This window comes from Urocitellus parryii, chromosome 6, assembly GCF_045843805.1.
Source record: "Urocitellus parryii isolate mUroPar1 chromosome 6, mUroPar1.hap1, whole genome shotgun sequence".
Taxonomy (NCBI): Eukaryota; Metazoa; Chordata; class Mammalia; order Rodentia; family Sciuridae; genus Urocitellus; species Urocitellus parryii.
In genome coordinates this window covers 139805383-139832576 of record NC_135536.1, presented here as the reverse complement: position 1 = coordinate 139832576, position 27194 = coordinate 139805383, and the positions used below count along the sequence as shown (strand labels likewise).

Genomic DNA, 27194 nt, shown 5'->3' with positions numbered 1-27194 from the left:
GAAGGTTTGAATTTGATCATTGGCTGCAATACTGTCAATTGGTATCCTTGAAGTGACAGGCTCGTTTTGTTCATTTTTTAAGAAAATGCCTGCCAAAATTGGGACTGAAGTTGGTCGGCTACTCTTTTGATTAAAAACGCTGCTCTATGAAAAATGTGGCCAGTTAAGTTTGCAGCTCTACAAATTGCTTACTTGCTTTTTCTTGAGCCAAACACTAGAATTCAGTGTGCAACAGAAGTTGCACTTTTCATCACAAATGATATCAAAACGTTCTGTTCTCAAGAGTCAAGATCTAATAATTGTACAAGCACCTCAAGGGAATTATAAAGCAAAATTGGCTTTTTTCCCCCCAATAGAGCATGGTTGTAAAGAATACAATTGGTAGGAATAAGTGTGGCTTGCTTTGATTCATGCCGTCACTATTAGTTTTCCTCACCATTGCTTTTGCAGCAACAATGCCAAGATCAACACAGGGAAAAAGGCAAAGTACATCTTAGCATCATTATGGGATTAGTTTTAACTTTGAAGTTTCCAAAGACTACACTTTGAGTGCTTCTGCTTTAGTTTATAGTACTTCTAGAAACAAACTAACATGCATCCAACCTATTCTCTTTTCTTGAAATCAACTCAATTTTCCATTGTCAGTTACCAATATTCTAAGTTTAAAAGGTCATAATTCATGAGTCTTTAAATCAAAATGTTTAAGCAACTCTCATATAGGGCAATTCATAAATAAGCAACGATTAGGAAGAATTAAAGATTCTAAAGTTTGACTTTACTAAAAAGTCTAATATTTATGCTTTCTGTATTCTTGGTGTGGTCAATGTTAAATAATCAAACAAGAAATACATCAGCCAAATAATTATGGCAAGAAGGAAAAGAACACTGATTATTTTCTTCCTTCTTCTGGATGCTCTCAGTGACCTTATTGTCCTAGGTTTTATTATATTTATTTTATTTTGCAGTACTTGGAATTAAACCAAGGAGTGCTCTATCATGAAGCTATACCACATACCTTTTTATTTTTTGAGATAGGATCTTGCTAGGTTGCTGAGGTTGGCCTTGAATTTGGGATCTCCTGCCTTACCCTTCCTGAGTTTCTGGGATTACAGACATGCACCACCACGCCTACTATTTTAGATTTTAAAAATTGGCATTCATTTGAGGCCAGCCTTGGCAATTTAATGAGACCCTCAGCAACTTAGTGAGACTCTATCTCTAAATTAAAAAGAGAGAGAAAAAAATTATGGTAATCAGTCTAGTGGAAGAATACCCTGGGTTCAATACCCATTCCATCTCTCCCACCCCCCAAATTGGTATTTAGTGGTTAAGTTCTTGGCAGAGGCCACTCAGTGGTCAAACGTTTCACCCTGGTTGACAGGTTCCAAAACAGAGAACTATTTGCTCTACCACACAAGATTTTTTTTTTCTAGCACTGGGCATCATACCTAGGGCATTATGCATGGTAGGCAAGTGCTAAACCACTGAGACACATCCCCAGCCCCAGGAATTTCTGATAAGTACAAAATACAAGGCTGCGGCATCTGAGGAATGTCATAGAGAGTGGGACTGCAAAGTCATGGACACCAAAGGCAGTTCTTTAAGGAATTTCCTTTATATATTCTATCACGAAACGATAATGTTGACTCTTGAGTAAGGCAAAAATCTTAAACTACCACAAAGTGTATTTGAGAGTTGGAAGAGACCTTAATCATGTGATCTACCCATATGCCTCACTACTGGAGTGTGCTTGCATATTCAACATGCATTTCCAATAGTAGTTCCTGGATGATGACTTCTGAAAAACTGATTGTTGTTCATCCCTTCCCCCAAATCAAAATGTATTGCATTGTATGTGGCAGGCAGTTTTTCAGATGGCTCCAATGATCCCTACATTCTTATATTCACACCATTGGGTAACCCTCTTGAGTGGATAAACCTGTGACCAGCATCTGATCAAGAGAAGAGGGTAAAGGTGTGCTTCTCTTGACTGACTAGATTTCATAAAATTGTGACTTTTGAATTGTTAACAGACTCTCTCCATTTCCAGCTTGGCTGGAACACTTGAATGACACAAGTTGTGTTGTTGGAAAAGCTCATGTATTAAGGGGCTAAGGGCAGCCTGTGGCCAACAGCCTGTGGGATCCTAGGTTCCAGTCAACAATCTGGGAGGAACTGAATCTGGCCAGCAAAAGCTGATTGAACTTGGAAGCAGAACCTTCCCCAGTTGAGCCTTCAGAGGAGACCTTGTCTGGGCTGACACCTTGATTGTAGCTTTGTGAAATCTCTTCAAGAAATCTGTGCTCAGCTTCCTGTTCTACAGACCGAGATAATAAATGTGTGTTGTTTTAAGCACCTAAGTGTTGGGGTAATTTATTTTGACAATTTGTTATGGAGCAATAGACAATGCATACACCATTATACTCATAACTCACTTTCTTTAGCCAGACCAGAAATTATCTTTTTAAGGTCAATGGATCCTTGCTATGTGTGTTTAGCTGTTAACCACTGGAAAGCTTCCTCTAGGATCCACCCTTAGAATGAAAGGGGCACCACTGTTCCAGGAAAGCACTCTGAGCCTTCCCTCAATCCTCACCCTCAGGCCTTCTTCTAGAGCCTCCACAATTAGCTTTCTCCACCTGAGTATCATTTAGTTTACACGCCAGAGGCAGCAGGCCATTGATTTCTTGAAGTCCGCAATTTACATCAGTCGGGCAAGGAGGTGTTAATTCTCCCAAAAGCTGTTCCACAGCAAAGGGGCAAAAGCAAAAATTCACATCCCAATCCAGTTCATAAGCAGATGTACAAAATTGCTTGACAAAAAAATGTAGGGAAGAAATACTTTTTGAGAAAATAAAGGAAATTGGGGGAGATGTTGAAATACACTGCATAGAGCATCAGACAGACAGCCCACTTCACTATGGAGGCTTCACTGTGATGTGTAAAAAAGAGGGTTTACCTCCAGGTCTCACCGTCCTTGGTTCTTAGTCTGAAATAATCTGGGTTGCTGTGAGCTGGCTCTCAAGTGCTGAAATGGACTATCAAATGAAGATAACAGAATACCTGTTTCTAAAGGGAGTTGCGGGAATTAAATGAAATAAAACCCGTGAAATGTGCAGCATAAGGCTTACACGACAGTGAGCCCATTACTTCTCCACGGGGTCCCTAGTCCAGGGGGACCCGGGCCATCAGCAGATGGAGCGCAGCCCCGACCCGGCCGATGGCCTGCCCCGCCCACGCGGGGCCGCAGCCCGTCGAATGACTCGGTGCAACGTGTTGGTGGCGGCGGCGCGGGCTCTTCCGGGCTCCGCAGCTTCCTGCCCAGCACCGCGCAGTCGCCTCCGCCGCGGGAGCCCGGGCACAGGCCTTGCGTTGGTGCGGACCCGGGGTAGCTGCGCGCCCCGCGCTGCCGGTCCACACTATGCGCGCCGCTCCGCCGCCCGCTCGGCTGTTGCTGCCGCTGCTGTTGCTTGCGCTCCTGGCCGCGCCCGCCGCCCGCGCCCGCAGAGCCGAGTCCGCCCCCGCGCCGCAGCCAGACCCCGAGCGCCAGGAGCGGCCGCCGCCGGGACCCGGGCCGGGGAACTCCACCCGGCCCGGGGTTGGGGCAGCGGGTGGAGGCAGCTCCAACAGCAGCAGCGATGCCTTGGTGACCCGCATCTCCACCCTTCTCCGCGACCTGCCCACCCTGAAGGCTGCTGTGATCGTGGCGTGCGCCTTCAGCGCCCTCCTCATCGCCTGCCTGCTGCTGCGCGTCTTCAGGTGGGTCCAGCCGCCCTCTTCATTTTCCATGGGCCGAGCGGGTGGCATCACCCAACCTGCTGCCACCGCGCCTGCCCGAGCCACGCGCACAGGTGCTCGATTCCGCCCCATCTCGTCATCTTGATGTGCTCCCGCCAGCCAGGGACCTCTCTTCCCTGCCTGGGCAGGGTGGGTTCTGTTTGTTGGGTGCCCACATCTGTTTTTTCGTGGTGAACATTTTAGAAATTTTCTCTCCTTTCTTTTAGAATAGTGGATTCCATTTGTTAATTCTGCTAATGCTTAGTACTTACAACAGTGCTCTGAATTCTGACAGCAGTCCAAAGAGTTTATTTATTTTTATACCTGTTTCATAAATGAGGAAAATATTTTCAGAGGAAAGGAGTCTTACCCGAGTAACTCAGTGGTGGAGGTAGAATTTGAACTTGTGTCCTTTTAACTTCAATCTTGCTGTCCCTTCTGTAAATTTCATCTGTAGAGTCTTCATGCCCAATGCACTTTCTTCTTTTTCTGCTGCAGAAAGAAACAGTTTGTTGCACGGGGCATCTTCAGAATGCCTGTTGGAGGCCTGCTTTACACGTAGGGTTGGTGCTGGATTTCAGGATGCTTGGTGCCCCTTGGTGGTCTTATTGTCTGTCCATTGCTGGAGGATGCAGAAGCTCTCCTACGCCCTGACTAAGCTTTTCCAGTCAACATTCTCAGGGGGATGATGGATCTTGAGAGGCTTTTGTAGGTTGCTCAAGGTCAAGAAGGAAGTATCTGGGAGATTAGGAAGTGCTTGGGATAGTGAGGTGGACATTTCCCCCTAATCCCGAAGAAATCCTGTTTTTGTAGGAAATGAACTAAATACATCCTGTTGCTCAGGTTGCTCCCCACACCCGGAAATCTGTGTGTGTCATTTATTCCCTGCCCACTGCCTCAAACACTGGGCTTTGGTATTTGATAGCCACTGAGGGTATGGGGCCAGGGTTCTGCTCTTCTAATTAGCATTTTCAGTGTAGAAGCAGAAAGCAAACCTGGGAAAGGCAGAGCTGGGAGCAGTCTGTTGAGGTGTGCTCTTGGTTTTGTGGGACATTGAGTCCAGGATTTTTCTTCTGAGTCTGATTAAAAGTCAGTGGTCTGAGAAAATGGAGAGTAGGGAACAGGAATACACATTGATCCTCTGCCTTGGGTCAGGCCATGTTGTCCTTGCTATGCTGGTCTCCTTGCTGTTTTCTGGATTCACTCCACCCTTCTCATTGCCCTCCCACCACTGCTTGCAAACTGCAGTGGCTCATTTTGGCCACCATCTAGACATGGAACTACCTAAGCATGGCATTTGGAGTGCTTACATATTGACCCCAGTTTACCCTTTAGCCAGCCCTTCTGAGCCCGTCTCTCATCCCTTGCTCCTTTCCTGTTGCTCCATGGTGCTGCCTTGTGCTTTCCTATTTCTGGCCTGAAGCCTACTCTGCGTCTATCAAGACTACACGTGGTCACTGATACCAAGCTTCCATTCTCCTTCCTCTGTATAGTTTTCCTGAACAATCAAAAGAGGCTGTTGCTTTCCCCCCCGCCCCCCTTTTGGTACTGGGGATTGAACCCAGGGGTGCCTAATCACTGAGCTACATCCTCAGCCCTTTTTATTTTATTTTTTTATTTTGAGACAGTGTCTTGCTAAGTTGCTGAGACTGGCTTTGAACTTGTGAACCTCCTGCCTCAGCCTCCCAAGTTGGTGAAATTAAAGGCATGCACCACCAAGCCAGGCTTGTCTTTTACTATTCTGTCCTCCCCAACCCTATTCTTGGGCATTCTTCAATATAGCCTTTATCCTACCATGCTGGGTTGCTGTGTTTAGAGCCCAGCTCCCAAACTCAGCAGAAAGCACTGAGGGGTGGGGATGCCCAGTTCATGTTAGTGTCTCCATGTCTGATTTGGGCATGCCACAGAGGCACATTGTCATTTAGTGACTTCCTAATTGATCAGTTGGAGTAAGCTAATGCCCAAGCGGCTTTGGGTCTGGAGGTTTGAAACATTTAGTTTAAAACAGGCTGAGCCCACAAGACTGTGTATTTTTTAGAAGGTATTTGAACTATTTTTCCTGTCTGCTCTTTATTATCCAGGAGTGGGGGAGAAAAGGAGGCAGCATGAGGCCAGATGTGAGGGGATGGAGCCTCCTGTTTGAGCAGCTTAGAAACTGTTAAAATTAGAAGTGTGGAAGAGCTGTGATCACAAGAGAAGCTGACTATGGTCATGATCTGCCTCTGCATGGTAAAGCGTTATTGTTTGGGTGGATAGCTGCCACCCACCCTGGATTCCAATTTAGACTAGAGCTTGTAACATTTTAATAGCTGGGAAGAACTTTGATGGTACCCAAGTACCCAAGTGCTCCTTTGCACATGAGGAAGTTGCAGTCCAAAGGGTAGAACAAGTCATCACCAGCATCTAGAACCATCTACAAGTCTGTCTGGCCAAGCAGGGTCAACACTTGGTGGTGTGTTCTGTGGCTGCTCCCCCTTCCCCGTTCCTCTGTAGGCTTGGTTCATCATGCTTGCCAGATGCCTGCTCTGCTGGCCCGTGTCCTTACCTGTTTGCTCTCCAGCTTCTTAGCATGCAGGCACTGAGTTCTGACCATCCCACCACCCATGTCTCCCTGAGACCATCTCACTTCTGCCCATATCACCTTCCCCAATGAAGCGTCCCTACATGCTGTGCCTTCTGCCTGGGTTACATCCTTCCCTTTTGTCTCCTCAGTCACAGCGATATCCCGTAGGCTGGGGTTCCTGACTCCATCCTCCACTCTCGCTAGCCCAACCTCCCTCTTCTGCTGGCATGTTGGTATCAGGTACCATGTGAAAGTCTAAGAACTAAGAGCATGGTAAGTAGGAGGGCACACTAGTATCTACTAAAATAATTCCCATGCATGTACCAGAAACCCCATTCCCAGGTATACACCAGCTACCCCCATTTCCCCCATATACAAAATCATAGATGCTGGGACAATGCTGGCTCTTTGTGACAAAGGTGCTGTCTCCTTTTCAAGCCTCCATTTTGGCTCTGCCCAGTTCCCCTCTGCTTACTGCTTCTGCCCTGATGGGCTCCCAGGGGTTCTCTAAGGGGACCATGTGGCCTGAGTGTCTTGTCCCATTCAGAATCTTGCCTGGAATCCTCTCTACCACCAGTATGCTAGCATGCTGTTTTCCCTCCTGTGTTTCCTTGTGAGCCTCCCTCAGGGCCTTCTGAGCTCCTGATGCACACCTCATTTTTAAATTTTCTCCTGGGAGCCCAGAGGGTTGCTGAAGTGTCCCTCTGACTTACCAGGCTGAGGGCTCCTGAGAGCAGGGCTGGCCTTAATCTTCTGTCTCTCTAATACCTGGTGTGGTTCCAGCCACAGGCTGGCATTTAATAAAGATATTTTTAGCGAAAGAATGTTCAACTCCCAACTGTTTTCCATTGCTGATGTAGAATAGGATGTCTACCATGAATAGATGAATGGCTGATATGGGACACCTGTGAGATGGGAATTTGGTAGATGCCCATTCATTATCCTCACGGCATAGATGGAGGGGGAAGAGTGTAGCATTATTGCTTATAAAGTAGCAGTCCTAACCTATTTGTCTGTTTTCCCTGAAGGAGTCATTTTATCAGACTACAGAAAAAACATGGATCCAAGAAAACCATTAAAATTAGAAGCAAAGAATACATATTGTAGTGAAAAATATATAAATCTTTAATCAGAAAATTCCATTGCTAAAGTGGACACTGCAACATATATTCTTTGCTTCTAATGTTAATGATTAGAAGAAGAAACCAAAACGCGTGTGCATCTTGGCATTTTCAGAGCAGTTCTGTTTGATAGTGAAAAAGTTTAAATAACCTTTGTATCCACCATTTAGCATTGATTTGGTAAATGATGATAATCTGGTTTTAACAGCTGTTAAAAATAATGACACTGATATAATATTGGCTGTATATTTTTGAGTAAAACAGGTTATAAAACAACCTGGGTAATATGAGCTCATTTCAATAAATATGTACCTACACAGATATGCAAAGAAATCTGTTAGTATATGTGCATGCATGTAAATGTGGGTGATTCTTCCTTTATAATGTATTTATCATACATGACACATTTCTGCATTGTCTGCAACATGTAGCCTGATTTCCTTCCCTGTGTGCACACTTAACTTGCCTGCATCCTTGGACATGTCCTGCTGAGGATCTGAGGTATATGAGAGCATCTAGTGTATGTACCTGGGAATGGGGTTTCTGGTGCATGCATGGGAATTCCTTTAGTAGATACTAGTGTACCCTCCTACTTACCATGCTCTTAGTTCTTAGACCCTCACATCGTATCTGATACTTAGTATTACCTCACTTTCTGATGCTTTTCCATCAGATGAGTATAATTTGGTCTTATCTGGGCACCTCTGGTGCACCCTTGTGCTCCCAGGGCTCTGGGAGGCTGAGGCAGGAGCAAGTTTGAGGCCAGCCTAGGCAACTTAGCAAGACCCTGTCTCCAAATAAAATATTAAAAAAAAGGGCTGGGGCTCTAGTTAAGTGGTAGAATGCCCCAGTTCTACAAAAACAAACAAACAAACAAACAAAAAACAACACAACAAAACAAAACAACAACAACAAAAAACATTGCTCTGTTTTGTATTTTTTTAACTTATTCTTTGAGGTTGAGCAAGTGCTTCTTGCTATATTACTTAATCTTATTTCCCTGTCTGCAGAATCATTTCCACCTTTTAAGATGGGGGATCAAACTGGAAGGAGGGAAAGGTGGTCTGGAGGTAGTGTACCCTCTGACGGGATCCCCTGTGTCTACTGCTTGGTACCTTAAGGAGAGCTGATGGGGTGTCAACAAAGAGGCTATGTATTGGAGCAGAAAATTGGGATTTCTCCTAATTTTTTTAAATACTGGGAAACATTTGGTGGGGTTGCACAGATGCGGGGCTGTCGCCTGTAGGCAAGTGACTGCTGTTATCAGGCCTTTCTCCCCAGGAGTTTCCTTAGAACACTTTACTCTTTGAGTTCTGGGATGGGATGTGTGTGTGTGTGTGTGTGTGTGTGTGTGTGTGTGTGAGAGAGAGAAATCCCACTTCACCCTCTGGTGTCTTCTAAATGGGGTCGGGGGAAGCCAGGGAAAGTTTGCCATGTTGAAACCATAGCTTTCTTTTTCTAGTTTTGGTGGGTCACTTGTGTTTGCTGTGCAGCCTCCATTTCTCTCACATCTCCCTGGGTTGCACACCCAGCCACTTCTTATTTCCAAATATCTCTAAAATCATCTTATCTGAACGGAGGATTCATTTTGGTGCTTCTCCAGGGATCAGGAGGATGAATTCTGGGTAATCTGACATTGCCCAGCTGCTGGTGGCAAAGGCGCCTGAAGACATTGATACCACAGAGGCGTGATTTGCTGAGCCGGGTCTTAGAGAAGTTTCTTACTTACCTTGGGTTCCCCAGGTTTTCTGTGATGTGTGTTCATTTGTGATAATAAGAAAAGTCATTTAATATAAAAGTTTAGTACCTCTAGCATTTAGGGGAGGTGGTCATTTTGGATTTTGGGATGATTCTAGTTATTGGTCATTAGTATGTCAATGTAATTTGAATGAATTAGAGCTTTGGGTGGAGCTATGGTTAGAAGATTCAGCCTTTTCTGAGTTTGAAAGAGAATGTGGAACTTGTTGATCATCAGTAGGTCATTTCTGAGTGTTGACCAAGGCTTTGCGTTGAAGGAGAAAACTGTAGAAATGGTACATGCTCATCTTCTTTCACTTTCAATTTTATATATACACAGTGAAGAAATGTTAAATCTGACTCAGGAAAAATCCAGATTTTTTTTTTTTAAAGAATAGAAAGTGTGCCTTTGATTAGTTCTCTAAATGATTATGGCACATGGAAGGAAAAAGTTTCCCTAACTGGGGATGATTTTTGCCCCAAGTGTCATTTGGCTATGCCCAGAGAACTTTCTGATTGGCAGGACTGGGGGTGGTGGGGTAGGGGGAAGATTACTATTGGTATCTACTGAGTAGAGGCCAGGATGCTGTTCAGCATCCTACAGTATACAGGACAACCCCCAGAAAATTACAGCCACAAACATCAAGGGTTTGGGGTTGAGAAACTCTTGGATCCTGGCTTTAAGACCTTCTGGTTGTCTGATGTGAGCAGTTTTTTGAACCTTACTGGACATCCGTTTCCTATCATTAATTACAGTACATGCTTCCAAGGACTGTTGGGACATTTAGAATAAGATTGTGTTGGGGCTGAAGTTGTGGCTCAGTGGTAGAGTGCTTACCTAGCAAGCACCCTGGGTTCGATCCTCAGTATCACATAAAAAAATAAATAAAATAAAGGTATTGTGTCCAACTACGGCTAAAAAATAAATTAAACAAAAAAAGATTGTGTCAATCAAGTCCCTGGCTCTCCTTTAAGCAGCCAAGTGTCCTATTGTATTTAAAAATATGATTCTGAAAACAGATGTGATTCTTACCAAACCTTTTAATCTTCTGCTCATAAGTAAGGATCAGCCATATGACCAAAATAATCAGACAGGTGCCTCTGCCTCTCAGGCTTTTTCAAATGAGATCCATGAACTTCAGCCTTGTGAGCTGCTTTGACTCTTCAGCTCCCTGATGAAGAACGTGTCTCATGACTGCCCTTATTAGCAGGCTGGTGAGGACCTGGCACCTGCCACTGAATCCTTCTATCAAATTGGAAAGGGAGAAAAACCCCTCTTTAATTTAACCCTGAGCCCTCTGGCTTATAGGGCTTGGCCACAGTCTCATGACCATGTATTCTTTTCATTCCAGGGTCTTTGCAAACACAGGCCCTTTCTTGTAACACCAGGCACATCTAGGAGTAAGTGGGGGTGGGAGGGCCTGCGGAGGGGCCTCAGTGTCGGTGTCCACAGAGCATCCTGCAGGATTTATCAGGGGCGATTGTCTGCTTCAGGATTTGAGCAGAGAAGGCTTCCTGGGTTATACTGGGTACTTTAGTATTGTGACTGATGTTTGGATCTAACCATTTTCAAGGGAAGTTCTGGAAGCATGCATTTAGAATTATTTTGTTATGGTTCCACTTTAAAAAAATCTCTACTTAATCTAAGGGCAGTCTTCCAGGAAACTAGCCTTGATATTTATTTTCCTGGAGGTGCAGGGAAGAGGAAGCCCATTCTTGCTGGCAGGTATGGCTTAAGAGCATGGTTGTTCCAGCCATGGGGCTCTGGGGTCCTATAACCTCTTAGCTGTGGGCTTTCTTCATATTCAGAGCTCCTCAAACTCACCCCCACCCCTACATTGTACAGATGAGGAAACTGAGGCCCAGAAGGGGGGATGGTTTGTTAAGGTCACCCAGGGGTTTGCAAGAAGAGTGTCAGCACCACACAATCAGCACCTAGGAGAAATCATGGTTGAGTGGGCAGGGTTCTTCCTAATGAACACAGGGAGCTGTGCTGGATGGGGAGCCCATCAGAGGCCCAGAAGTGTCCAGTTCAGTCTGGGAGGGAGGATGATGCCTTTGAATGGCTCTTCTTGTCACAAGAGAAGCCATTCCCATTCAGAAGGGGAGGCATGCATCCAAAACAACACTTGATAAACAGAAAGCATGCCACAGACTTGGGCCAGGGACAGAATGGTGTGGGAAGGCACTGTGGGGGAGGAGGATGTTCTAGGCTGGATGGGGGAAGTGGGTTTTGCTAGGAATAGACTTTGCAGAAGTGATCACTTGGAGATCATCATGATGACATTGATAATAATAGCAACCAATATTCACTAAGCCCTCACAGTACCAGGCTCTGTGCTGAGCATTTTTTTTCCTGGCTCCTGTGAAGGGTGGTCTCTTGGGGGTCCCCATTTTTCAGTTGAGTGAACCAAGGCACAGAGTGATGAAGTGTCTTGGTCAAGGCCACACAGTTGGGGAAGGGGAGGGGACTGACTCTCCCTTCCTCTGTTGCAGCAGATTTTGGAGGATGCCAGTTCCAGCCAGAGTATTTGGTGCTTTGGAGGGAGCTAGTGGGGGATTTGAATACAAGAGTGAAATAATCAAAGGGCTGCATTAGAAATGCTGTTCCAGTTTAGGTCTTCATAAATATTTGCTGAGCAAGTGGATAGATAGTGACATGGCTCTGATGGGGGTGTAGTCTGGTTGGGGACACCCAGGGAAGGTGTGGGAAGAACCAGTCAGGAGGACTGGAGGCCGGGAGGCCCACGTGGATGAAGAGAAGAAAGAGGAAAGTGTCCGGTGAGTTGAAAGGCCTGGAGAAGGGGGCTTTGTCAAGGGGGTGGCAGGCCGGAAGGCTTGATGAGGAAGAAGATGAAGTGCAGGGAAGATCTGTGTGGATGCAGCTGGACGTCTGGGCTTGGGAGGGCTTGGCAGTATCTGCTGAGAAGTGGTGGAGCTTGCAGGAGTGGGTGGTGAGGACTGGTCGTGCCATGCCTCCCTTGCCATGGGCAGGGATGTGGACCTTAAAGGGCCATTTATAATGTATATTTCAAAGCACAGTGACCCCAGAGCTTCCAGTTGCCCTGGGTCCAACAAAGGGTCCCTCTTGGTCATTGCTGTCCTTAAACCAAGGAAGCTGTCCTCAGAGGCTACCTTCTTTGCTTTAAATTTTGCTTCTCTTCACCTGGCACCTCATGTAAAAACCAAATGGGTCCAGCCCTGTGCAAACACTCCCGACAACTGGAGGAACAGGACTTGGGGCACTGGCTGTGGCTGTCCTTCATATGGCTCTTCAAACAGGTCAAACCCAGGGCGTGCTGGCTTTGTCTGGGAGGATGAGAGTTGATCCATCCCTCAGGGATTGAGAGCGGGAAGGAGCAACAGGATGGGGAGCAGATGGAAGTGAAACCCGGGAGTGTCATGAAAAAGAGCCCCAGGACTTGAAGTTGAGCTCCGTGGGGTCAGCTGGCTCAGGGTGTACAATCCTCTAGGAAGCAGAAACTCCCGGCAGCACAGTGTTGTGTGCTGCATGCCATGTTGGGGTCTGTCACAGGGGCACCACTTTGTTATTCCTGAGGTCAGGGGGCGGGGAAGCATCTGGGTTATGTAAATAATGGGCCAGTGTCTGCTGATCACGGTGACTGCTGGGGAAGAGAGATAAGGGAGACCCGGGTTGAACATGCGTATCACTACATCTGTCTGGGCTCATGAGATTTCAGCTGAATTATTAAATATCACTCATACTTATGACCAAGTAAACATTGGCCCGGAAACTGAGTCAGAATTTGTAAACGGATGGCCCATGAGTTGGAAAATATGACCCACAGACATGTTCTTGTGTTTTGTTTTGATCAGCACAGTGATCACAAAAACTGAGATAGTTGAGAATACTTAAAAATTGGGAATCTTCCCATAAAAATCTGGAGCTCGTGCTTCTTTGGGGTACTTGGAAGTACAGGGCCTCTGGTTCATGGGGCAGCAAGGGACAGGGGCTGCATAGTTGCTGCCCCTTCTAGGCTGGGCATGGTGTCACTCTTCAGGCTTCCTTGACTTGAAGGCAGAGCGTTGGTCACCAGTTGTCATTGTGTTTGTACCTGTGTTTATTTCACACCAGTTCTGCTTCATGGGTTTCCTGCATCGACAGGGCACTGGTGCGTTGCAGTTGTGGACCTAGTACTCTGAGTCATTGTGCTTGAGTGTGTACTTGGTGCTGGGACAGAGGGGTCACAGAGGGGAGGGAAAGAGCAGCTCCAGGGCAGGAGTAAGGAGTGGTTACATCTGGAAGGCTCTCCAGCTTCATGTTCCAGAGGGCTCAGTGGGGTCAGGGCAGAGCTGGGCTGTGGAAGTCTTGAAGTAACTCACTGCGCTGGAGGGAAGTGCTTTGTGTCACGTGATGCTGCATTTGTCTGAAGATGCCCATCGCAGTGGAGCAGGTGAGATTTCTCTCATACTGGTGTTTGCCTGTCTCAGTGGCCTGTTGAATCTGCATTCAAAGGAAAGTGTTGGGTGGAGCTCCGGGGACTATATGCCCAGGGCAGGGAGGGAGGGAAAGCAAGCGTGTCTCCGTGGTAGGTGGTGGCAGGTTTGCCACTGAGACCCTGGCTAACCCATGGACACTCTGGGGGCCTCTGGCACCTTCTTCTGGAAGCCAGGGCTGGAAAGCATGTTTTGGGGTCCTGTTCTTCCTTTTGTCAAGTAGTTGGTTTTCTTGGGGTGGCACAGTTATTTCTTATGTTCTGAGAAGGTGGTGCAGAGTAGAGCTCAGGGGTCAAAGACGAAACAGGCCTGTGCTCAGAATGCTGGGTGCCACCACTTGGCGTTGAAGCTCACCTGTTATGTCACCCTGCCCCCAATGTGCACTCACAGCAGCTGCTTGCTTCAGTCCCTCCACCCATGTTCCATTTTTCATTGTTTTTTTTATTACGATTTCTAAATGTTAGAGGTCACATGTGCTGCTGTGTCAAGTAGGGTGGTTTCAACAGAAGCCGGGCTGGGAACTACAGAGCCACTTGAGGGGGCTTCAACATGGAACAGTTAGGTGAAGGAACAGTCTGCGTTTCTGGGTTTGAAGTGATCAGGTAAGTGGAGCGCAGCCACACTGGGCAGCCCACAGGCAGCCCCTGGGTGAGCTCTGGGAGCAGGTTCCCTGCCAGGAGGGCCGGTCACAACCTGGTCCACTTGGAAATTAATTTTAATTACTTCCTCTGAATTTTAATTTATTTATTTCCTGTTTTAAAAACAGGTAATATATTCATGTGGTTCAGAATGCACAGAGAACAAAAGAGCACAAAGGGGGAAATCTCCTTCATTTCTTTTCTTTTTGATACTGGAAATTGAACCCAGGGGTGCTTTACCACTGAGCTACACCCCCAGCCTTTTTTATTTTTAAATTTTGAGACAGGGTTTCATTAAGTCGCTTAGGCCTTGCTAAGTTGCTGAAGCTGGCCTTGAACCTAGATCCTCCTGCCTCAGCCTTCTGAGTTGCTGGGAATATAGGCATGTGCCATCACCCCGCTCTTGAAAAATCTCTTTTTTGCCCTTGTCCCTCATCTTCCTAATTTTCTTTACTGGATGCTGTCAATGTCCTGTGAATCTTTCCAGAGAGATTTTTATAAATATAGAAACAAAGAATGTAATGTACACACATACACACACACACACACACACACACACACACACACACACACACACAGTCTTCCCTATTTTGTAACAACTTTATTGAGATGTAATTTACAGACCATATAGTTCACCATTTAAAGTGTCCAGCTCAATGGTTTTAGTATATTCACAGAGTTCTGCTTTCAGTTACTCAAATCAATTTTAGAATATGTTCATCACTCCAAGCTGAAACCCTGACCTCATTGATGGTCACTCTCCATGTACCTCCTCCCAGCTCTAGGCATCCACTTACCTATGGATAGACTGTCTATGGATAGCTCTGGTGGACTTTTCATGGGAACAGAATCATGCAATATGTGGTCTCTTCTGATGGCTTATTTTATTTAGCATATAGTAGTGTTCCTTTGAGTGGATATACCACCCTTTGTCCATTCATCAGTTGGGAGATATTTTGAGTTATTTCTACTTTTTGACTATTATGAATAGTTCTGCTCTGACCATTTTGTGTACAAGATTTTGTGTGGATTGTTTTTCTTGCCCTTGGTTATATATATCTAGGAGTGCTGGGTCATATGGTAACTATGTTTAACTTTTTAAAGAGCTGCCAAACTGTTTTTTAAAAATGATCACACTATTTTGCATCTTATGAAGGTTACAGTTTAGTTGGTTGTTGTCTTTTTGATTATACCACCCTGGTGGGTGTGAAGTGATATCTCATTGTGGTTTTGATTTGCATTACACGGATGACTAATGCTATTGACCTTCTTTGCATGTGTTTATTGGCCATTTATATATACTCTTGAGAGGACTGTTAGGATTCTTTGTGTATTTTTAAACTAAAGTTTTCTTTTTTATTGAGGTCTAAAAGTTCTTTATATATTCTAAATGCAAGTATAAGATTTTCAAATATTTTCTCCCATTCTCTAGGTTATCTTTTCACTTGCTCGATTGTGTTCTTTGAAGCACAAAAGTTTTTAATTTTGATGAGGTCCGGTTTATCTACTTTTCTTTTTCTGCTTTAGCTTCTTGTATTCTATTTAAGAAGCCATTGCTTAATCCAAGGTCACAAAGGTTTGTGCTTTGTTTGCTTCTATGAGTTTTATAGTTTTAGCTCTTATATAGGTCTTTCATATTTACATACCTACATAGAAATTTCATTTTGAGGTAATTTTTATATATGATGTGATTTTAATTCTTTAATATTGTGTATAGAGCGGGTCCAACTTCACTTTTTTCCATGTAGAAATCTTCCCTATCTTTTAAAAAATCTTTTCTGTCTTTTACACGTACACTGTACTATACTACTTATCTGGATTTATAGAAATATATATCTTGTGTATCTGAGAGATTGGGTATAAAGCTACTTCATTTGTTCATATGGCTCTTTGTGATCATTATATGGATGTATCATCATTTATTTAACACATCTCCTATTAATGGGTCATTTCCCAAAGGTGGAAACCTAGATTTAGAAGGGTGCTAAAGCTCTTCATAACTGATGGATATTGCTAAACTGGTCTCTGAACATAACACTTTACGTTTCCATAAGCAATTAACTAGAGAAATTGTTTCCTCACTTGCTTACTAGCAGCATTTTCAGACATTTTGATTTTTACTAAATTTGTGGGTAAAGAGTGGAATCTCTGTGAAGGCTGGATTTGCAGTCCTCATATTGAGTGTGTTTTCATAGTAAAGTATGTTTTCATAGTATGTTTTCATAGTAAAGAATGCAGAGCCATTTGCGTTTATTTCTCTGTGTGAACTACCTGGTTTATATCCCTTGCCAATTTTTCAGTAAGATTATTGATTTTTTTTGAATTTCTAGAGATATACATATTAAGTAGGTTAGTCTTTTTATCTATAATGTGAGCTAGAAATATTTCCCCCAGTTTATCATTTGTCTTAAAATTTTTTTAATATTTATTTTTTAGTTATAGGTGGACACAATATCTTTATTTTATTTTTATGTGGTGCTGAGGATCGAACCCAGTGTCTCATGCATGCTAGGCGAGTTTGAGTGCTCTATTTCTGAGCCGCAGCCCTGTCTTAACTTTAAAATTTTTATGTGTTTGAGTTAGTCATTGTTTTCTTTTTAAGGTTTTCGGGTTTCTCCCAGGTTTTCTTCTAGTACTTTTATGGTTTTATTTTCTACCTTTAATTCTGATCCATTTAAGGTGTGAAACATAGGTGGTAATTGAATGGTAACCTTTTACCCAACCATTTGGATGGAGTGCCTCGTTTATTCTATCCTAGATTCCAGGATGTCTTCGTGTCTATTTCTGGACTTTGTTTTCTGCTGCAGCATCTCTTTGTTAGTGGGCCAGCACCACTGAGTTCCATTATTGTGGTTTGCGGTGTGTTTTACTATCTAGGGACCAGCTTTCTTTTCAGAATGCTCTGGCTCTTCTATTATTGCTGCTCTGTCCCCCCCTGTGTTTTGGAATCAGCTTGTCTAACCTGATAGTATTTTGTTGTATTTCATTAAACATGTAGATGTCTTCATGAGACTGAGACACAGTATGCCCTCCTTTCGTGGGCATAAACTTCTTTTGGTTGCTTTGAGTCAGCAGGTGCTGGCTGGCAATCAAGGGAACTTGTTTGTTCTTCTGGCTGCCTGGGAAAAATCTGCTGAGTGCCTACTCTTTTTTTAGGTGTTGGGACGCCCAAAGTCAGGTGAACTTCCTCCCTACTGCTAGAGTGTGAAGAGCTTGGTTTTGGGGTGCGGCAGACCTGGGTTTGAGTCCTGCTAACTGAGGCAGGTCACTCAGCGTCTCCTGGCCTCAGTTTCCGGAACCCTCCCTCCCTGCCTCACTAACTGGAGACTGTGATGAGATCATGTGTGCACTGTTTGGTGCTAAAAGTTGTTTCATCATGGTGGCTGTTGTTGCTGTCACTCCAATGGAGCAGATGGTGCAGGAGGACCAGGTGTGCTTAGAGTGTGGACTGTGCCCCACAGCAGGGATGGGGCTGGTGTTTGGAGATTCCAGGAGTTGCAACAAGGAGAAAACTCAGCCTGGTTGGGGTGTTCTGGGAAGACCCCAGGAGAACTAGGAATGCTTATGGCCCTTGGAGTAGATAGGGAGGAGGGTCCTGAAGATCTATTTCCAGAACCCCTGCCACACCTGGCCAGAAGTAGAAATGCAAAGAAATGAGGGCTGAGAAGGAATGATTTGCTCAGAGGGACACAGACAAGGGAGCTGCTCAGCTGAGGCCCCAACCTTATTCTCTGGTCTCCCTGTCTGCATTGCCAACTGCCACACTCCAAATGGAACTGACCCATGAGGGCTCAGTCTTATTTTGTTTTTATTTGTGGGGGAGGGTGGGAAAAGAAGGCCTCTCTGCAGTTCTGTTTGCTGGGCTCTGGGGCTCCCGGGAACTCTGGGGCTCCCTCCCTCAGCCTCCTTGTTTGTCTAAGTGGGGTGCATGAGTGCTCACTGGAAACTCATTTCTGACCAGCTGTTGAAAGGTCCTTTCAGTAAACAAACCCTGTGGCTTTGGGATTACATTTCAGAGCAAAAGAATTCTAAACATCTCCTTTCTCTTGTTAGAAGTGTGCGTTTGGGTTTGAATGAAAGATGAAATGGGCATTTGGTTGAGACCACCAATGTCTGTCTCTTCATTGAAGTAGTGGGGTTCCAGAAAAGAAAAGTTGTGGCAAAGCCTCCCCCCAACTCTTGGTACCCCCACTATGGGGGACTGGCGAGCAATATCTTTTCCCGTTTTTGTTTCTGAATCTCCTTTTTTCTCTGCTATGCTTGGCAGATTTTTTGGGCTGCTTTCTTTCTTGTCCTACCCCCAACCCCACTCCCACACTCCACCCTGTAACAGGCCCTGTCAGTAGGATTTTGGGTCTGTGAACCCAAGTCTGACTCTGCACCTGGGCTCCTTTTTAGAACCAGGTGCCTGTCTTTAAGCCACATGTGTCCCTGAGTAAGAGGGAGCTATGGCTCCCTTGGTTTAGCTGCCCACTGTTTCTGAGAGACGCAGGTGACCTCAGATTCTTCATGGCTGTGTGGTCTTTGCTTTATCCCAGGCTCCTGTGCTTGTAAACAGTCCTGTGAGTTGGAGCCACCCGGATGTTTGCTTTCTGAAAAAACCTGGCCACAGGTAGCCCTAAGCAGAAAATGTCATGCGACTGTCACCAGTGTACGGTTCTTTGTTTCTACAAGGGGAAGAGTCCTAGGGTTTAAAAGGGTTTGAGAAAATGAGAAAATTATACTGATGTGTGGAAGGCTTACTATTAAAATGTTAAAAAAAATCCCAAGATAGTGTTTATTATTATAGTGGTGGTTTCTCTTCATGCTGTGCCTCCCTTTGAGAATCCTTGGCAGTTAAATTCTTTAGGTTGTGTGTGACAGAAAATCTGGCCTGGAATTACTCTGGTGAAAAAAAAAAAAAAAAAGAGCTTTGTCGTTTTCAAAGAAGGCTGGCTTCATAGCAGATTTAGGATCTGGTCTCTCCCCCTCTCTCTCTTACAGGTTGACTCTGTTTTCCGTTCCTAGGAGGTGGAAAGATGGCTTACACTATTTAACTCTCAGGGCGAAGGGTGCGGCACCCACCTGTCCCTGTTCCAGCCTTCCTTCCTAGGGAACGGTGGTTGGCTCTGATTGGTCACGCCTGCCTCCCCTCCGCCCTGCTATTGGTTGGCTCAGGGGTTGCTGCCAGGCACTGATTGGCCCAGGCTGAATTCCTGTGTCCACTCGTGGAGCTGGGGGTGTGGCCAGGCATGGAGGATCCCGGTGCCAGAGAGAGGGAGGTAATGGATGCTGGGGAACTAACTGCAGAACAGCGTGTGTCCTCAGGGAGTCCCTCTTGGGAAGGGTTGGAAGTGTGCCTAGATTGATGTGAAGTAGGAATGAATGTGTGAGTTGTGTTAAGTGACATGTTCCAGAAAGTGTAAGGAGGGCAAAGCGTTTTTTGGTGTTAAAAGTCAAGTGGTGGCAAAGTCTGGTCGGGGTGTGGAGTGGGGCTCTCTGTTGAGAGTGAGTGGGAAGTGGCAAGGGAGAACTGGCGCCTTGTTTATTGGCGAGCGCAGGGTGTCAAGGTGACCTGCTGGGGCAGCCTTTGGTCTTCCCAGGGATAACATGTGCATCCTATGCCCTGCAGTTTTCCTGAATTGTTTGCCTAGACTCTACTTTTAAGCCCTGTACTCTCCTCTCTTCATGACACATTTCAAACTGTGAGAGGTTGGGGAACACTTTCACTTAGCTGTGTGGGGAAGGAGGTGGCCAGTGCCAGTCAGGACCTTTCGGTGACTGTTCTGCCTGCCTTCAAACCCAGCTCTACGTCTGAGCAGCCATGTGGCCTTGAGCAAATTGACCTCTCTGGTCCTCAGTTTCTTCAGCTGTATGACAGAGATAATAGTGACATGTCCCCTGTGGGATTATGTAGAAGCTGTGCATGTGAACATACTTGTAATTGCTTAGCCACAACCCAAGAAGAGCTCAACTCTTTTAGAGAATGAATGTAAGAAGGTGCAGTTGTAGTCTGTTTTCTGTTGTTGCTAGCGCATACCAAAGGCTGGGTAGGTTATAAAGAAAAGAGGTTTATTTTGGCTCACAGTTCTAGTCCCAAGTTGAAGGGCTATATCTGGTGATAAGTGGTGCAGGACATCACGCGGCAAGAGATAGGGAACACGTGTGTGTGTGTGTGTGTGTGCGCGCGCGCGTGTGTTTCTGTGTGTGTCTGTGTGTGTGTGGGTGGTCTCTCTCCCTCTTATAAAAACCACCAGTATGCAATCCAGGGCTCCACCTGACGACATCAATCCTAACAGTTTTCCAAAGGCCTCTTCTCTAAACACTCTAGTTAGATTCAATTTTCCATCCTCTCAGTACCTCCCAATGGGGATTAAACTCCACAGTGACTTTCAGAGGGATCAGATCTTATTCAGCTCCACAGTGGGCTTGCAGTAGGTCCACACTTAGAGGAGACAGAAGGGGACGTGGCAAGGTCATTCCAACCCTAAGGGCTCTGTTTTCTATTTTCTTGTGCTCTCTCTCTCTGAGGCAGGGTGCCACTGTTTTCTGACCCCAGGACAGTCAGGATTGGGGGTCTGCAGGTCTCTGAGAAAGTGTATCCACCCTGTTCATATGTTTCCCTGCTTCCCATGGACCCCTGACTGGTAAAGGAAGGGTCCTCCTTCTGCTGGGAGGACTATGTGACTCCCCCACCCCTCCATTCCTGTGTGGCAGTATCCCCCCACTCGTCAGCAGAGGCCCTTGCTAATGCACACGTGTGCCTTTGCTGAGGACTAAGTGTCTTTAAACTCACGAGTCTCAGTTTTCCCTTATTAACACAGTCAGAGTGAAACAGCAGAAATCGCTCTTCTTTTGTAAAGCGTGTTGTGCCTCAGAGAGTTGACGAAAATGTAATTTCTCTGGCTCATTATGTCAAAACTGGCGTTTGAAACACGCACGAGGGCTCTTGCTAATGGCCCTTTGTATCAGTGAGGGCTCTCCAGAGAAACAGAACCAATAGGATGCTGTGTGTGTGTGTATGAGAGAGAGACAGATAGGGCAGGGGGAAGAAGTATTTATTATGGGAAAGAGGCTGGCGACATTATGAAGGCTGATGAGTTCCTGCAATGTGGATGCAGGCAGTCTAGATGCAGGCAGGCTTGAGACCCAGACACAACTGAAGTTTCAGCAGAATCCAAAGTCTGGATAAAAACCAGTGTTCATCAGGCAGGAGTTTTTCTCCTTACTCCTGGAGGGAGGGTCAGCCTTTTGTTCTGTGGTGGTCTTCTACTGATTGGGTGAGGCCCACCAATACCAGGGAGGACATTTGGCTTTATTCAGTCTGTTGACCCAGAAACACTGTCACAGACATGCACAGGATAATGTGTGACCACATGTCTGGACTCCCTGTAGCCCCATCAAGTTTACATGTAATGTTTCCTTCACACCAGTAGTGTCATCTTGGGGTTCAAGAGTTGTTTTTGAGATTGGCTGGAATGGTTGGTGCTAAAGCCACCCTAGGTCTTGAAGCTGCTGTTTTCCAGCGTCTCTCACCGGTAAGTGTTCAAGTGCCGCATTTTAGCTCATAATTTCCTCACTACAAGAACTTGTTATAAACAATCAGGAAGAAGGAAAGCCAGTTTCCACATGTGGAGGTACACTCTCATGAAGCAGGGCTGAAGCAAGAGTCTCCAGAACCTTCTCCCAGGGTCAGCAGTCAGTCCTGCCCCAGTGCCATTGACAAACCAAGGTGTCAAGTTCCAAGTATATAGTGAGGTTGACAAACGGGCTTCTGCATTTTCAAGGCCTCATGATACCTGAAAAAGAATTCCATGTAGAGCCGTGGCTCCTCAGCCTGGAGCCATCTGGGTGTGGTCTCTTTGAAGGTACACAGGGGGCTTTGTCAAGTCCTTGGGCTCATTGACATCTCCCTTTCTGGACATTCTGGATGGCTCTAAAGGCATGTGAATGTGCTCTTGTCTCTGGTTGTGTTGGGCCAGGCATGAGTCGGGGTGAACATGGCGGGGAGCCTGGTCCCTCTGTAAAGCCAAGTGCTCCTTTTAAACAGCTGCAAATCATCCCGGTGGAGCTTTAGCGCTCTCTTCCTGAGAAAGGTGTGGTGTGTGGTTCTGTGTAAATTGGAAGTTGACCCTTGTCTTGAGGCCTTGGGGAGGGGTAGTTCTTCTTGGGCCTTTGTCTTGGATTGCTTGTACCATTCAGAGTCGTTTTGAGCTTAAATTCTCTCTATCTATATAACAGGGGTGGAATTGGTCAGGGATTATAAATTAAAGTAGAATGCAAAGATTTATTTTATTCCTTTGGGGGTGGAGAGACTAGGCAATCTATTGATGTAGGGAGGGTTGGACCAACAGTATCTGTAAGGTTAGCCTTTGTGCTTTTGCACAAAGCCTGCTTTGACCACTCCAGAGTCACTGGTGAGGTAACTGGCCATGTTCCTTTGGCTTAGCCTCTTACCACCACACCTAGCATTGCACCATTCTTCATCCTATGTTTGGAATCCAGGTAGACTCACACCTGTGCCTATGTGTGTACCTGCAAGGACCTGCAGAGACATTGTTTTACAACTTGGCTTGAGATCATCAGATTTTATAGCTGAGTTATCCTCTTTCCCAAAGTCTTACCTCTTTTCTCTTTGCAAAGTATGTCAAGGAGCAGGTGCTATATATAGGTCAAATAGGCTGAATGCCAAAGGTACAGTACTAAAATTTGTTATGTGAGTGACACTTTGGTAAATCTCATTTTTGGTAACTCACACTAGGTGAGTCAAGAGCAAGCTGCTGTTGCTAAGAATTTTCTTGAAAACCTGAAGGCGAAGTTCTGCTTTCATCTGTTTTGCCAACTTGTTGAAGAGTTTCTCTGTGCTGATGATTCCACAGAGAGCTCACCATGTCATTGACGTGGTCTCTGTGGGAATGGCTTCTGGTCTGCCAGGAGAATGTGTAGGAGACATCATTCTTCAGTGCACTTGGGACCTTTGAGTTTGGTGGGTTTCTCATGGACAGTGTCAAACATTCTTGTGAAGGAGGGACAGCAGAGAATAAACAAAAATTGGGAAGAGTTTCAAGGTAGTGCAGGAATAAGTGCAAAGAACATCGGTTGTCATGATGGCATTATAAACTTTCCAGCTATTTCCTGAGAAATATTACAGCCTTCATGCAGAGAGTCATTGTCAGCCCTCTCCCTGTGGCTGAGGGTGACCTCTGCCATCCTAAAGGGAAGGGTGTAGCGTTCTAACAACTGTCCTCATAAATCCTCACAGTGGAAAGATTATCAACTCATTCACACAAGCCCTTGCCAAATGAGAGAGGATTGAGCATTTTTTACTTCTGTTTACAGTTCCTACCAACAACTTTTGCCAAGAACTTCCTGCACTCAGCCTTGTTAAGCTCATCTTCTCCCTTGATCCTCCTTCGCTTGCGAGGAAGACTATTTTATTTTTTAATTTAATTTTGTATTTAATTGATTTTATTTTTTAAAAATATACAACAGTGGAATGCATTATAATTATTATTACACATATAGAGCACAGTTTTTATCTTTGAATATAAAGTATGTTCACGCCAATTCATGTCTTTATACATGTACTTTTTTTTGCATTATAATTCTTATTACACATATATACCATAATTTTTCATATCTTTGTATAAAAAGTAGGTTGACACTCAATTCATGTCTTCATACATGTACTTTAGATAATGATGTCCATCACATTCCACCATCCTTGTTAATCCCTGCCTCCTCCCTTTCCCTCCTACCCCTCTGTCCTATCTAGAGTTCCTCTATTCCTCCCATGCTCCCCCTCCCTACCCCACTATGATTCATCCTCCTTATATCAGAGAAAACATTTGGCATTTGTTTTTTTGGGATTGGCTAACTTCACTTAGCATTATCTTCTCCAGTGCCATCCATTTACCCGTAGATACCATGATTTTATTCTCTTTTATTGATGAGTAAAATTCCATTGTGTATAAATGCCACATTTTTTTAATCCACTCATCCACTGAAGGGCATCTAGGTTGGCTCCACAGTTTAACTGTTCTGAATTGTGCTGCAGTAAACATTGGTGTGGCTGTGTCCCTGTAGTATGCTGTTTTTAAGTCGTTTGGGTATAGTCCGAGAGGAAGACTATTTTATTACAGTTTTATTTCTGATGAAACTAAGGCATAGGGGGATTGGTTGACTTGCCCCTGATTACACAAGCATGAGTGTGGCTGAGCCAAGGACAACACTAGCCACTGCCAGCCAGGCTGTGCTTGATCCTGTCCTCATGGAATGTTGTGTTCATCACAGATTTTTTTTCTTTGTTTGGCAAGAATTTTGCATTCAGATATCAGATATCTGAATTCAGATATCATCTTGGTTACTGAGTTGCTGGTGCTCAGGGCAGGTGTCTCTGCTTCACGACTGAGGACCTTATCACACCTTTGTAGTGAGATCAGTAACTTGCTGGAGGTCCTGTGGCTGCTGGGGTCTTACTCAGGTCTCCTCAAAGCCAGGCTGGAGGCAGCCACAAGATGCACCTTCAGTCAGGGTCATTGTGCCCTCATATGGGTGGAAGGAACCCAGCTTGGCATGGGCTGCCATGTCTGTGTCCAGCCCTCTGAGGCTTGGGCTCGGTGGCCTCTGTCCCAGCCCTGTTCTCATGAGTGTGCTTCTCTTCCAGGTCAGGAAAGAGGTTAAAGAAGACCCGCAAGTATGACATCATCACCACTCCAGCTGAGCGGGTAGAAATGGCCCCTCTGAATGAAGAGGACGATGAGGACGAGGATTCCACAGTATTTGACATCAAATACAGGTGTGGGGTGGGGACAGATCTGTCTTCTTGGGCTCCAGGTGTCGGGTCGGTATTACAGTTCACCTTTGAAAGCACGGGAGCCTGGGCATATTGTGAATAGGCTCTCTTCTCTGGTTGTATGTTGGGCCTTGAGTCATTCTGCTTCTGGGGGGGACCTGTGCTGATCCTTTCCCAGGACACACAGCACCCATAGACCCAGCTGACAGGGAAATGCTCACCTCTCGCTTTTTCCAAATGAGAATGCTAAGTCAGTTGTAGGGGAGGAAAAGGAGGGTCAGACTTCAGACAAGGAACTGGTCATGCCCCTGGCTGGAGGAGGTCTGAGCCAAGCAGCTGCATGCACTATACACTGTGCACCCAAACAGGCGTTCCGTTTCAGCATTGTGCAAGCCAACAGTCAAGGATATGGGTGGGTGGGATTCTTGATTGAATGGAACTTTCCCATGATCTCCAAAGACAGGTGAGTTTCCTAAAGGTGGTCTGTAGGAAAGTCAGGATGACTTTGTGACATCACAACTGCAGTATGGGTGTTCTTATCCTTTTGGGATGTACTTTTGAGTATGTGAGATTCTCAGTGAAAGAGCCGGGGGGCTTGGAGGCTCAGAGTTGGAGAAGTTGCTTGTATAAGGTCCCAGGTAGCAGGAAAAGTGGAATAGAAATCCAGGCTGGGTCCTAGTCTGTCTGACCTCCCCCATTCCATGGCCTCTCCATGCCTGGGGTAGCAAGCCTTCTACACCTACTGTCATGGGTTTCTCTACAGCCATCTTTTTGGTACTTCTACATAAATAAGTTTCAGATTCAACAAAAACAAAGTGTTTGGAATTTTAATTGGAACTTCATCGACTCTGTAGTCAGTGTGTTTATGTTGGCTCTTCCAATCCATGAACATGGAATAACTTTCCATTTATTTAGGTATTTAAAAAAATGTCTGCAGTAATTTTAAAAATTTACTCACAAATCTTTAATAAATTTGTTAGACATATTTGTAGATGTGTTTTACATACACACACACAAATATCATATAGATGACTTCATATATGACCTTAAAATACTATTTTATTTATACTCATGTCTGAAAAAAATGTCTGTATTATCATATTTACATACATACTGGTTTTGGAAATAGCATTTGTTAGTGAATCACATCTAAATTTTATAAAAAACAATCAAACATTAAAATTGATTGGTTATGGATAGCAGACTGGAGAGAAACCCATGAGCTACAGTTTTCATTTTAGGTAAAGAACAACATCTTTTGAAAAGAATCAAATCAATTAGAACATTCATCCATACTGCAAAATTATATATATATATATATAAATAAATATAAATAATACACACACACACACATAGGAATATTAGTGATTTTATTGCCAAGTCATTTTATCTGTCTCATATTCAGTGCAAAGAAACAAAATATAATGTGAATAAAACCATGTCCTCATCATTTTTCATAATAAAAAGGATCTACCTCTATCTGCAGGCCTGGGTGTATTGTATAATATGGAGCACTTACTGGTCTTTGTGGATCAATGTAATACTGTATTGATTCTAAGCCACGGAACAGAATCACATCCATATTTGGTGACTGAACTGATTCTATGGAAACCATAGACTGAACCATTTTTATGCTATCTTCACATCTCACTACATAAGAAAAGACTCTAAATAAGGTGATACAATAATCCATCTGTTTAGAAATTCTACCTATAGACTCTTTCTTTAATATGACATAGAGAAATGGCCCTTTCTTGAGGGCATGGATACAGGTGTAGTTTCGGGCAATGATGGATTAAAACTGTGTCTGATGTAAATGAAGATGAGGTACTCATTGAAACTACTCTTACATTAAGAAACTTCCATGATGTGTCACAGTTCTTCAAATGATGGTGCAAGCTCCACTGCTGGACTAACAGTCCCTTATTGGCATTGTCACTGGCTATGAAATTCACCACCAGAGGTAAATGATTAAATTGAGCCACTTGGTCAGCATTCAAGTTACAGCAAATACTTTTTTAAATAATTTTTTAATTTATATGTGACAGCAGAATACATTACAATTCTTATTACACTTTTAGAGCACAATTTTTCATATCTCTGGTGTATACAAAGTATATTCACAC

At 44.7% G+C, this 27194-nt stretch overlaps 1 protein-coding gene across 1 annotated transcript in view; it reads left to right on the top strand.

Annotated features, from left to right (window-relative positions):
• Positions 1-3359: 3359 nt before the first annotated feature.
• Positions 3360-27194, top strand: part of Fam174b (family with sequence similarity 174 member B) — a 32921-nt gene continuing 9086 nt past the window's right edge. The window contains exons 1-2 of the mRNA XM_026394054.2: positions 3360-3759; positions 24940-25071. Of these exons, the coding sequence (XP_026249839.1) occupies positions 3422-3759; positions 24940-25071 (470 nt within the window). The 5' untranslated portion in view covers positions 3360-3421. The remainder of the gene's footprint in view (positions 3760-24939; positions 25072-27194) is intronic.